The sequence below is a fragment of the Nyctereutes procyonoides genome, unplaced genomic scaffold, assembly GCF_905146905.1.
Source record: "Nyctereutes procyonoides isolate TBG_1078 unplaced genomic scaffold, NYPRO_anot_genome, whole genome shotgun sequence".
Classification (NCBI taxonomy): domain Eukaryota; kingdom Metazoa; phylum Chordata; class Mammalia; order Carnivora; family Canidae; genus Nyctereutes; species Nyctereutes procyonoides.
The window spans coordinates 6,071,621-6,085,625 of record NW_026575036.1 but is presented as its reverse complement, the minus strand read 5'-3'; the positions used below and the strand labels follow the sequence as shown (position 1 = coordinate 6,085,625).

The 14,005-nt window shown below is 41.7% G+C and overlaps 1 protein-coding gene across 1 annotated transcript; it reads right to left on the bottom strand.

The window, feature by feature from the left end:
• Positions 1-464: 464 nt before the first annotated feature.
• Positions 465-2,293, bottom strand: LOC129505481 (cationic amino acid transporter 3-like). Its single transcript, XM_055318506.1, is given in 2 exon segments — positions 465-988; positions 991-2,293. Coding segments are annotated over 2 exon segments (1,827 nt in total).
• Positions 2,294-14,005: the final 11,712 nt, after the last annotated feature.

The window sequence follows — 14,005 nt, the reverse complement described above, 5'->3', positions numbered from 1 at the left end:
GCACAGCTAATATGGGAAACAGTAGGAAGGCTTCTCAAAAATAAAAAAAAAAAGAACTATCATATGATCCAGTAATTCTGCTACTGGATATTTTTAAAGTAATCTCTACACCTAATGTGGGGCTCAAACTCAACATCCTGAGATGAGGTCATATGCTTTACCAACTGATCCATCATGCACCACCCTGATACTGAATAATTAACCAAAGAAAAAGAAAACACTTTTTCTAGTTTCTTTTAATAATAATTTTTAAAGACATTATACACTATGAACATGATTGAAAAGTAGACAAGGTAAAAAGAGAGAGAGAGAAAGAGCAAAAACACATCCTTCACACCACAATACATAGAGATCTCTATTAGTATTTCCACACCAATATACCACAGAAGGCCTACCTTTCCATATGGTAAGAGTACGCCCCATTATTGTGCAGGGGGACCACACTGTATTCAGGTGCGATGATGTCAAGCTAAATGTGTACTGGCACTGCCGAGTTCAAAGTCTACTGTTTGGGGCGTAACTGAAGGGGGGTTATGCAACCAGACTGCGCTGATCCCATAAGTAAAATAGATAGCAAACCCAATCATCATCCAAATACCAACTCGGACCCAGGTGCCAGGTGTCATCTGCATCATAAGACAAACATTCACAAAGATGCTCAGGAGTTGGAGGAGAGGCAGAGCAGGTACCTTAAAGTGAAAGGGAGGGGAGCTCTGTGGCTGTCTCAAGATGACCCCAGTGATCCCAGTGATGAGCACCAGGAGAAGCACAACCACTGTGATCCACTCTGGATATCCAGAAAGCCAATGTGGCCACTGGGCCAGCACCAGGCAGAGAAGAATCAGCAGCAGAACAAGCAGTGAGGAGCAAACAGAGACAACCCGGCCAGAGAGTGGAGTAGGGGTGGAGCTCCCTGGAAAAAATATTCGGTGTAGAGTCAGCTTCTCTGCTGCAGGTCCATTCTCATCCTGCACCTGTACTTCATTTCCCTCATCCTCCTCTCAGGCTGATACTTGAGGAAGAGAACACAAAAAGCCACCAGGGAGTAAGATATCAGGGACCCAGTTGATGACAGATCCAAGAGATCAACGAGTCCAAAGAAGAACACCATGATTCCTACAGTAACGCCAAAGATCACAGTGGTCATGATGCGGGTGTATTTGCCAGTATGAATGCTGCTAAAGACAGAGAAGAGAAGGCCATCCTGTGCCATCTTGTGTATCACCAGACTGATGGGTAGCATAAAGCTCGAGACGCGTGCAGAAAGACTACAGAAAAACCCAAAAGTTACGACATAGTAGGCAGGGGCCCAGTCAATATGGAGAAATACTTCAGGCAAAGTGTTCCCAAGTTGAACCTTATAGTAAGGCATTAGAAGTGTAAGTGCCGCAGCAACACCAAAATACATTAAAAAGCAGATGAGCAGTGAAATCAGAATGCTCATAGTGATGGAACGCTCGGGACTCTGGATTTGTCTGACTCTGGTAGCAACAGTTTCAAAACCTGTAAAAGCATAGAAACAGGTAGCTGATCCACGGAGAATCCCCTGGAAGCCAAAAGGCACAAATCCTCCAGAGCCCAGAGGACCCAAGCTAGAGGTGTCATTGAGTCCATCCTTTATGTAGTCCTCTTCTGTGAGCTTCCAGTTGTGCAGGTCCCCCTTTATGAAGCCAGAGAGGATGATAAAACTGAGAATCAAAATTTTCACAAGTATGATTGCTTTGCTAACCAGGAAAAAGTGATTAATCCTCAGAGTCGGCAGTTCCATGAGGAACAACACAAGGCCCACAACAAAGAAGTCTACATATTCTGTAAGGACACTGGAAGCATGTGGTGAGATGCTTTCATGCAGGGCCTGAGAGAATCTGTTCTCACGCAGGTATTCAAAACCTAAGTTCCATGTCCGGACCACCATGGCTGCATCAGCAACAAGGGAGAAGATGAGGTTCCAGCCAACTATGAAAGCCCCAAGTTCACCTGTAGTGACAAAGCTGTAGATATATGCAGAGCCATAATGGGGAACCCGGGCACTAATCTCTGCATAGCACAGGCCGGCCAACACAGAAGTTAGGCCAGCCACCAAAAAGCAGATCATGAAAGATGGTCCTGCTTGATTGCTGACCACCTCGCCAGCCAGCACATACACACCTGCACTCAGTGTGTGGTCTACCCCCAGGACCACTAAATCCAGAGTACTCAGGCTTCTGTCAGGGGCAATCTCACCCTCAGGTTGTTCCAGCAGACATCTGCGTACCAGTTTTTGACCAAATCTGCGAAGTACTTGACACATCATTCCAGCTGGAATTGAAGAGGTGTCTAGGATCAGAGAGCTAGAGGAAGACCAGGGAGCCTAGAATCTGAGATCAGTTTCATTGGGGCAAAGTTAAGCTGAGTCACGTTGAGGCTGCTGTGTTCTATCACTGAGGCTTCAACTCTGCTGCTTTGCATTTCTTCTGGTATGTGCTATCTCTCCATAATGCCTAAGGAGACAACAAATATTTACTGAACAATGATGTTCAACCAATGAACCAAAGCTGAGAAGTCCCAAGTCATCTATTGCAGCCCAAATGTCACAGAAGCTGACACAAAAGACATTATTGAAAAACCAACCTTGCTATCCCCCCAGAAAATGTGCCAAATACCTCCCAACATTCTGATTTATTATGCACCATATGGAACATAATGTCATTTGGGTTCATCTAAGTCATGTAGCTTCATGAACTAATTAAGCTATATGATATAACAGGACACATGAATATATTGTGCAATAATTCTCTTGTGGGATGTGTGTGCAGTGCTTCAGTATGAGTAATAACACATTAATTCACAGACTAGAAGACATTGGAGCAATTACAGACAGATTGTTTAATATCAATCTGAGCTTGGGAGACCTGGGTGGTTCAGTGGTTGAGCATCTCCCTTCAGCTCTGGGTGTGATCCTAGGGTTCCAGGATCAAGTCCTGCATCAGGCTCCCCACAGGGAGCCTGCTTCTCCTTCTGCCTATGTCTCTGCCTCTCTCCGTGTGTCTCTCATGAATAAATATATAAAATATTTTAAAAATATATCATCTGAGTTTAAAATGCAAATGTTGGTCCCCAGGTCTCAAAACCCCTAGCCTCAAAATCAGCTGGCTAAAGTCACATGGCACCTTGGCCCCCTTTCTCCTCATTCTGCCTCACCCATTCAGTTGTACTGATGGCCAAGAGTTTTCAGTCCACCCCTTACCTTTACCCACCTAGGCCCATGGGGGTGCTGTGAACAGAGAGGAGGAGGGAGAGAGGAGCAGGGCTTTCATTATCACCTACAAGAAGGAGAGGATCAGGCTGTTTGGGAAGGAAACCCTGGAGAAATGGGGGCAGTATCTAACCCAGGGTCCAGGTCTAGGAAGGGAACAAAACCAGAATGACTATTCTGTGAAATCTGACATTTAAGACACCTTATCCAAAGCAATCAAGGAAAAATTCATTATAATTGTGTCAACAATTATGAAAATGTGATGGGTAGGGAGAAAAGAAATGAGTCATGTAGCTCAGAAACTCACAACCTAAACAATTCTACAGTCTCCTCATTGGCCATGCTGTGCTGTATACACACTCTGTGCCATCTGTGGTGTCAGCTGCCAGGGGCCTGAGGACCCTGCCCTGCTCTGTGAGCTTCTATTAAAACCCTCACTTATAATTCTGTACTAATTTTTCACAAAGAATTATTTCTAACTTGCTCAAACTATGGTCTCAATATGCCAAATACATTTTTGTAATGAACAAACAGCACACCTCTGGTTCCTCTTTCCCCTCCTCCCCTGCTGCATTTCAAATGGCCCCCTCTCAAGGGGAATAAGGTTTTGGATGAACAACTCACAGCAATGTCCCAGAACTGAGTAGTGGAAAACAAAGAAAACAGAATCATGCAGCCCCCATTCACCTCTCTACTCAGGGTTTGATTTTGAGAGAATTTTTAGAAATGTCATATGTTTTTAAAGACAGAAAAGAAAGTCAAAATTGAAAAGTCTTTTTCTATAGATGATCAAAAAGGACCCCTTGGGTTATGGGTCAGCCTTCTTGTCTACAAATCCATGAAGACTCCTTATTTGCCAGTCACCAGTTCCAAAGTTATGATTTATCAACAAGCCCATGAGATAGATAAGGAGGCTCAGTTCTTAGCTCATGGAACCTTTCTATACTATAAATGGGATTGAGGTGTCCTTCACCCACTCCCAGGCTTCAGATCCTTCTGTGGTTCCCCATTCCCCTTCCTTCCCAATCCTTCCTTCCTTCCTAATCTGACCTATGCTTACTCCTCCAGTCTCTTTGCTGCCCAGTTCCTGCTCTACCTGGAAATTCTACACTCACCCTCTTCTCTGGCCTCATAGTTCCTTCATTTAGCTACCGCTACTTTACTTTCAGTTCCCAGCTCAGAAGGTGCTTCCCCAGGAAGTCTCCCCCTCGACCCTTATGCTGCCCTTCCTATGTGCTCTCATAGCACCTGTGCTTTCCCCATGTGCCATTGATCCTAATATATCCAAAGTCTAGGTCAGCTGCCTGTCTCCTCCATCAGGCTGTTCAATAAGTATCTGTAGAACAAATGTGAAAACTGAGAAGAGAAACCTGAAAAATCACATAATCTAGATTTCCTAACTAATTGACTTTGAGATACTTTGTAGCCAAGCAACCTTTACAAACCTGGCTCAGGTAAAGATATAAATGGTATCACCTTCCTTATGGAAGGCAATTAAAATGAAAAGTGTAAATGGAAAACAAACTGATAAAATCTTGCCCATAATTCATTCCAGGAAAAGCCACACATAAGTGATAAAGAATTGTTTGCCTTGGAGGACACTTGTTTAAAACTATCAGGTGACCTCCGGTTATTGGCAACAAACTGCCCACCCCCAGTTAGAATCCCTACTTTTGGAAGACATGCTCAGGCCTTATGTTCCAGTAGGATGTCCTAAAGCAGAGGTTCTCACTTTGGGGAACAGAGGCACCTGGGGACATTTTCAAACTTCAGATCCTCTCCTTCTGGAGATTCTTGTTCACTACCCCTGGACTTTCAATGACTGCTCTAAGCCACCCAACTGACAAGAAATTTTCCTCAATTTCAAAGATAAGAGTGAAAAATTCTTTCTCATAGAAAGGCAGCACAGTTTAGTACTCAAGAGTTAATCTGCAAGTAGATTGTTCAGGTTCATTCACAACTCATCTCACACCCAGTGACTCTGGACAGATTAGTTCAATTCTCGGGGTTTTAGTTTCCACAACAGTCAAGTGGGAATTTTTATTCCCAAAAGTAGATACTTCAGAGGGTAGTTCTGAGGAGTAAGTTAAATGAGCCCATAAAGTATATAGCTTGGTGCCTATCAAACAATATGGACTTAATATAATTTACTTAGTATGTAGAATTGAAATCTGATCCAAATTCCTAAACTTTGAAGACTAATTAGTCTTTACAAATATCTAGTCTTGCAATATCATCCACTAAACCTTGTGCCTGTTAGGGAGCCCTAGTGAGACAATGGAAACAATTTTATTCCAACAAATTGCCTTGAAAATCTAAAGATTCTAATTAGATACCCTGATAAGCATGGTGCTTAGCATGCAAGGGTCCTAGGCTGACTGAGTTACACTAGGCATCAAAAATGCAAGGCTCAAACACAATAACAACAACAATAATAACAATATCTTTGCTACAGATGCCTCATCTTATTTCTGGAGGAGGCAGTGCTGGGTACGATAGTGCTAAGAGCAATGACCATTATATCAAAAATTTTGTATGTAAGCTCTGAATCTTCAGTGTGATGACATGAACTTGGGGAATTTACTCACTCTCTCTAAGCCTCAATCTTCTTGTCCACAAGGGCCCTCACCTGGATCGGCGAGAGAATTCAGTGAGAATTCTCCCATGCATCGCTGGTGGGAGTGTCACTGGGCCACCAACCTGAAGCACAAGCCCAGTGGAATTAAGAACACACACACTCTCCCACCCCCCAATATCTCTCCAAGGTTCATACCCCTAGGAAACTCTCTCCCAAGTCCACAGGGAGCCCATGTGAGCACGTTCATCACAGGACTGTTTGTGGTAAGAAGAGGGTGTTATGCCAGCATCTGCTACTAAAGGAATATATAAGGGAAATGTGGTATATGTATATAATGAAATTTGACACAGCAGTCAGAAATAATAAAGTAAAAAAATAAGTAAAAAAAAGAAATAATAAAGTAGGTTTACAAGTAGCAATACAGGTAGATCTCAGAAACAATTCTAGGTAACAAAAGCAATATCAGGATAAGGTGTGTAACAAAGTTCTATTTATGTATATTTATTTATTTGTATTGTTTTATTAAGTTTTTAATTTTAAATCCTGTAAAGTTAATATACAGTGTTATATTAATCACAATATAGTGATTCCAACAGTTCTATGTATATATTACTCAGTGCCCATAATCTATTTCACCCAGCCCTGCCCCCAACTCCCTTCTGGAGGAATGAGTTATCACCTCATATCTGTTATGGTGGCTAAAATTAACAACACAAGAAACAACAAATGTTGGTGAGGATGTGGAGAAAAAGGAACCCTGGGACATGGCTGGTAGGAATGCAAGGTGGTTTATTTCTGAATTTTCTATTTTATTCCACTAAACTATATGTCTATTGTTATGATAGTATCATACTATTTTTTTAGGTTTTTAATTCAAATTCCAGTTAGCTAATATAAAATGTAATATTATTTTCAGGTGTACAATACATAATTGTGATTCAACAATTCCATACAACATCCAGCCTCCTCATAAGCAGCACACTGTTGTGATTACTATAGCTTGTTTTCTTTTCAAATTTTTATTTAAATTCTAGCTAGTTAACATAAAGTGCAACATTGGTTTCAGTAATAGAATTCAGTGGTTTATCACGTCTATACAATACTCAGTGCTCATCATACTACGTGTCCTCCTTCATATCGATCACTCATCCGGCCCATTCCCCAACCACCCCCCTCTATCAACCCTATCTGTCAAAGACACAACAGTGGTTCTTGACATTTGTTGAATCAAAGACTTCTCTGAGATTAGTCACCTCAAATAAAATATGCCATGCACTCTTCAGAAGTCCATTCATGGACCCTGAGTAGGATCCCAGAGGAGGACCATCTGAATGGCAGGGTCAGAGAGGAGTAATGCTTTTCATAATTTCTGTTTCCCTCAACTGTGTTGTGCAGGGTGGTCTCTGTGCTCTTCACATTTGTACTGAAGGTAATGGAAAGTGGGCCTACAAAGGATGAAGATACCAGAGAAACAATCCAAAGAACAAAAGAACTAATCATATTTCCTGACTCCAACAGAAGCAGCCAGGACAAACAAATGAACAACCAAACTTAGAGAAGAGAAAGCAAACCCATGATTGGGAATCCTAGGGACCCTACACAATTCCAGCTTATAACAACACAAAGAAATATCACCCTCAAACACATTATTTAGAAGTTCTCTTTCTTTGAGCAATAATCTATGATTATTCAAATAATTTATATTGAACCCAGACCCTCTGAATCAGCTAGTCAGAGGCCTACCCTAATTCTCCCCCTATTCTTAGGCCCATCACTTCCTTCCTAACTCAGCTCCTCACATCCTGACTTAACCTTCCTGGGACAAGCCTTTGGCCTGGGTAAATACCCCTCCTGCTAGGGATGTCCTCCTCACTCCTTTTCTTCCTTTCTTCACCCTCTAGCTCTTGTCAACCCTATTCTACAACCTTCCCCCTACATCTAAGAAGACTTTCCTAAGCCTTCCTGACTGATCCACATCTCTAATCCTCCACCCCTTCCCACCAGCACTTACATCCCATCCTGATGCTCAGCTGAAACGAATTTTCCCTTTCTGTCTGCTGGTGTCCTGAATGTGTCACTTAACTTCCTGTACAGTCTAATAGCTTCCAGAAACCAGGCCAGAATCTATATACCTCCTCCTTCTGATTTCCACACTCCCCACCAACTCTCATCACCCCAGACAAGGATGTCAACTCAGCAGTCACTCCAAAATATGCTTAGGGATGCCTGGGTGGTGTTGTCAGGCGATAGGACTCTTGGTTTGGGCTCAGGTCATGATCTCAGGGTCCTGAGATTGAGCCCTGAGACAGGCTTCACACTCAGTGTGCAGTCTACTGGACATTCTCTCTCCTTATCTCTCTGCCCCTTCCACTTGTTCCCCCCTCAAGTAAATAAAGAAATCTTTAAAAAAGAACAACAAAAAATATGATTAACCCCTTTCCAGAAATAAAAAAGAGTGATGCTTGAAAAAATGCTCAGCTCTATCAGACTGATCATTCTAGCTTGGTTGTTGTTGACAAACAGAGACCTGACCTAGTAGAATAGAAAAAATAGGCATTTGTGTTCTCCATTGTGATCCATGTCTGTGACCAGCTCTGGCTCACCCCACCTACAGCATTGTTAGTACTTATTAATTATCCATGGAAATAAGCACAAAGATCAATGGACATCATCCAACAATATGGACCTTTTTGTTTAATTTTGGATCTCTCTATCATTTTTTTAAAGTTACTAAGGAATATGGACTTGACACCTACCTCAAGTCTTAAAGACTCAGACATGTGAGTGCGTGCGCATACACACACACACTTACACAAGACCTACAGTTTTCTGCTCTCTATAAACTCCATACTTCTGAGATAATAATGGGTATTCCAAACATGCTATCAACAGAGAAGGTAAAGGGTTGAATTTCTATTTTAGTTTCAAAAGGGAAAAAACTGCCAAATATGTTTAGAAACAAGAGGATTGATAAAGTAGCCCCTGGAACCTGACTTTACTCAGGGAAAGTGCATTAAAAATTTTGAATAAATGTAAGAAGCTACAACTGAACTCATTGGTTTCAGATATTTGGGGATCACTAACCTAGCCCTCAGTTCAAATTAGCTGGCATGAAGCCATTTAGACACTTAGCACTTTGTCCACACTAAACTTCTATCTAGAAGGTTCACGGATTGCAAATACTGCATATCCAGGGCCAGCCTCTTGCCATACTCCCTGTCCATGATCCTGGTCCATAATGTTGATAACTCTGAACAATGAGATCCTCTCAACTCTCACCCAGATTCACCCAGCAGCCATCAGACAGTGCTGCCCTTGAAGCAGGATAAAGCCCCAAATCACATTCTTCCTGACCACTACTTTGCAGCAAATAACTGAAGTGTGCTCTCTATACTTCTGGAAAATGATACTTTCCTCAAGTTTTAAAAAGACACACACACACACACAAAGTCTCTCTCTCTCACACACACACACACACATTCCCACCCAGACCTGCAGTGCCCTGTTCTCTATTAAATCCAGTCTTCTAAGATTATATTTATGAGGCTTTCTTCTTACTATTCTTCTACTACTTACTCCTACTCTTAAACTTTTCTGTGGCTCCTGCTTAAATAATAGGACAGATCTTCCTCCCCAACACATTCACATCTTGCTGACAGTAATATCAGCCCTCACACAGACTATCCCACTCCCCCTATAACACACTTTCCAAACCATGTTCAACATCACTCTCCTTCTGAGAGCTTCTCTGGCCATATCTGTGGATATATATCTGATTTCTCCAGTATGCTCCTTTTTCCCCCTGCTCTCCCTCTTCAATCCCCAGTATCCTGACTCACTGGCCTAGAACTTTATATTCAGAGGATACCCAGTTAGGAAAGAGAGTAGGAGTAGTAGGTGGTAGGGTGGAGCCAAGGAGCAGAACTTGTGCCTGATGGTATTTTAGCTTGCCTTTCCTTCTTAGCTGAAGTCTTACGTACAAAGGTAAATTGGCCACAGCCATGGAGTTACCCCCATGCTCTACAGCGCGGTTTGGCAATGTCAAAGTTCTGACACAAGAACTGAAGTCCAAATCCCTTTCACCACAACAAAGTTAAAATACAAAGCAAGTAACCCAAGTCAGCTGAGACAAAGTGAATTATCTATGACATTTATGATGTGCTGCAGTGTCACTCCCTTGATGTATGACAGCTGAACAGACAACACAGTTTTATTACTTACACTACTTTACTTTACTTTGAAAATAAGGCACCTAAAAAAAAGAAAATAAGGCACCTAATGCTTTGACATCAGGCTACATAACATGATACTCAAACTGCAATAACTACGTTTAGGGCTAGCCTGAGGAAGAGAAGAGTGAACAAGAATAAATTGATTGAATGGTGTCTAGAATAGGATTTCATTGCCTTCAGGAGGATAGGGAAGTATTCATGAAATGTCCTCATATTGTAAGCTCTTAAAGAGAAGAATTGTCTGTATTTGCTCCTGTTTTTCCTTTATGTCTATAAATAGCTATGCAGATAGGTTTTGTGTACATTGGGTTGGATCTAAAGTGAGAAATTGGCTGGTCCCTTAAGCAGAAGCCAAACAAGTTTCTAAGTGAGAAAGACTGGATTCAATCTATTAAAGATTAGATATAAACTAAGTGTAAATGAATACAAAGGCAAATTTTACATTAGAAAATTTAGGTTCCATACTGATTATTTGTGCAAAAGAACTCAAGCAAAAGCAACATTTTTCTTCCCCCTAAATTATCAACACAACTGCCATTACACCCAAATCATAACACACTCAGTTACACAAAGTGCAAGACCACCATGGGAAACAGAAAATTCACCTCTCTGGGAACTTAAAATTAAGGGCATTTCATCAACACTTACGCTCTTGCAAAAATAAGAGAAAAATACAAATACTATGACCAAACTGTCTGCTCATTAGACCAAGAGGAAACACAGCCATCTCCTCCTACCTTCTACCTACCTTAAAACCCCCCAGTACTACATCTCTCAAAACCCTTGGATTGGCAGAGGGTGATCTCAAAGTCATAAAAAACCCATTCTGATACAGAATAACATACCCAAGACCAACTGTATGTAGACTAAGTCCATCCACGCAGATGTAGACCAAAATATATGTAGATGTAACCCAAAATATTTATGCTACATTCCCACAATACTTATGGAGTCTCTGCTAAATGAACACACCACCCTACTATCATTGCACCATTATTTGAGTAAACAATCAGATACCAGAATTTCTCTAGAGGCTGTATAATCTCCCTATTATCTAGTGTCATTCTGGGATGGCTATGAAGAAGGTGGCTTTTCTTAGTCCTTCTAGGATAATAACTCTAGAGAAACTAGAATTAAATGCAAAATTTCTCATTCATGATTTGACACATTCATAGGTTTTGTTTCTATCAGAATCCAATTTTGAGAAGTCTTAACATTTCTATCACATCAAAACAAGATGATAAAACTGATTAATCAGAAAAGCCTAATCTTCTGTGTCTAGAGGTCTTCAGAAATGAGATGGGCGACCAGGAAGAATTAGTATAAGATTTTCCAAACAAGAATCAGAAAAAGAACTGGGAAAGCCAGGAAGGTTGTGTAATGAAGGGATGGGAAAGTGATGTGATACATTGATGTCAACAGTGAAAATAAAGTTCTTCTCTACTTCCCTCTTTGACTCTCTATTTCCTTTTCTCAACCATGAATCCGGTCAACAGGCAACTAATAGAAGTCCTCAGAAAAAAAAAAAAAAACAGTAGAAGGAAACCCATCTGCCTGTCTGACTTATTTTCCAGACTACAAAAGCAAGGATGACTTTGATCTACCATGAGCACTGATCCACACTCATTTTCTCCAAGAAACTTTGCTGAACAGCTTTGTTATTTTCCCCCCAATCCTTCTATTCCTTGTAAGCATAGAATCTAGAAATTCATCCACTGGTCCCATCCATCACTATACTCTGTCTCCATGTTTAGACTCCTTCTTCCATATACTTCTTCCCTATATATACCCTCAGTAATACACTGCACACAAGATTTATGAAAGGCCAACTATCTTTCTGGTTATCTTCCCTCATATCTTTAAACGTGTCCCTCTGTCCTCCTGTGTAAGGACTTAACTGTCTCTGTCTCTCTGCCCTCTCTCATTAGACAGTCCTTGACTCCTCTCATAGTCCTAGGTAGCTGCTCCCCACCACCACTCTCTCTTTTGGAAAGTTAACTGTTTTGTTGCTGGAAGGACATCAGATTATCTGAGTCATATGAAAGTTGTATCATGCCTCAAAGCCCTGAGTTCTTATTCTTATAGGTCAATATAACTTCCCCACTAAGATGCATCTGCATCACCTCACCTCAGAAATACAATCTACCACAAAGAGCACCACTAGGGTCTCTATTTATCCCTCTTCCCTAGTTCTTTCTAATCCTTTGTGATTTCTGTGATAAAAAATAAAATAAAAATAGGGACAAGGATAAACCAAAAGTTATAATCCAAAAATCGTATTTATCAGTTTTGAATATACTTGGTGAAGTAAATTGCCTTTCCACATGATTTTGCTTAAACAAGGTTAAAATGAATCTTCCCTCTGCAGACATATATCAATTGATAATGGAGATAAGTAGCCCACAAGTAGCTAGAGGGCAAGAGAAAGACAACTTAGAAATAAACTTTTACCACATATAATCAATAAAACAGGTGTCATATATAGATAAGTGTTGTCTGGACTTCTGATGATGGGGTGCTGCCCACAGTGTACATAGTGGTTGGGAGGAAGTTGGGCAGAGAACAGTTGAAGACTCCAAGGACCTTAAATTTAAAAGTTGTAAATATGCTTTTCAAAAGAGCAAACTGCCTCTTGGAACTCAGACCCATTTCAAGATTCTCTTCCAAACCTTTATCAATAAATAAATATGCCTATCATATACATAAAATTGATAGATTCTAAGAGGAAGAACAGAGCCATCATGTTTCAGGGTTTATTTAGCACAGGCTCATTTACAATTTACTTGAGACCTCAGAGAAGCCTTCATACATTGTTTTAAAGATCACCAGGCAGCCACACCCCAGGGGAAATTGGTAATCTTTCCTCTCACAGCGTGACTTGCTCTATAATCCATCCACACCATAACTTATTTTTAAATTAGATAAGAAAGGCAAGGAGATACCTTCAGCAGTTGTAAAATTAGATACCTAGTTCCTTGAGCCTGGAGAAAGAAGGTCCTTAAATCATCATGGAGATGGGGGACGACTTTATGTAACTGGACCTGCTACATAAACCAATGTCTTCTCTAAGAAGATATGAAACAGAGACTTTCAGAATCTCCAGCGAGAAAGTGAGGCAAAAGATGAAGGAGGTAGCTGAGCCAGGTGGGAGAATCTTCATTCCTTCAAGGAACATGTGTAAGTACACTGTGTACCAGGCCCTCTGGGAGACACAGAGATGAAGAAAGCAAGCTGTGCACCAGGTCAGAAAGGGAAGGGCAGGAAGGAGGGCAGGGCAAACAGGTGGAAGGATGCTGGAGGAGAAGTTCCAAGGAATAAACTCCCCTAACTCAGATTGTCCTCAGCAGAGATGAGAACCTTTCTGTTCTGGAGGAGAAAAGAATGTAGGCCTCCAAATCCCTCTGAGCCCAGCAATCTACCTGCACTTCCCCCAACAACCAAAGTCTCTTGTCTGCACTCCCCAATCCAAAGTCTAGCTCTGGTGCCATGAAATACCCTCTGCTCAAACCACACAGAGCTGCCATAGCCAGTGGTGCTCCAAGCCCAGGCTTCTTTCTCTCTGGCTCTGTCTCAGTTTTCCTACCAATTCTATAAACAGGAGAAATCACTTACCCATGGGCTTTTTCTGCCTTTGAGGAGAAAAACTTGGGGAAAAAAAGTGCAGGTCAAATCCAGAGACAGGGAAAGCCTTGGCCAAACAGAATCATGACTTGGAGTGGAGCTTGGAAGAGGCTTTCCAGAGATGGAGCCCTCAGGGAGGCCAGGCCCTGCAGGAGGCTAGGCTTATTGAGAGGTGGGGTCATGGGGAGGCGGAGCCATGAGAAGTGGTGCTGAAGGGGGAAGGGGGAGGCTTAGACATAATCCAGGAGTAAAGCTGAGGTGGGCAATGGAGGACCAGTGGAGCCCTGCATGGGGAAGAGGTGGACTGAGGGCTTAAATCGGGCTTTGCTGGAGACTTTG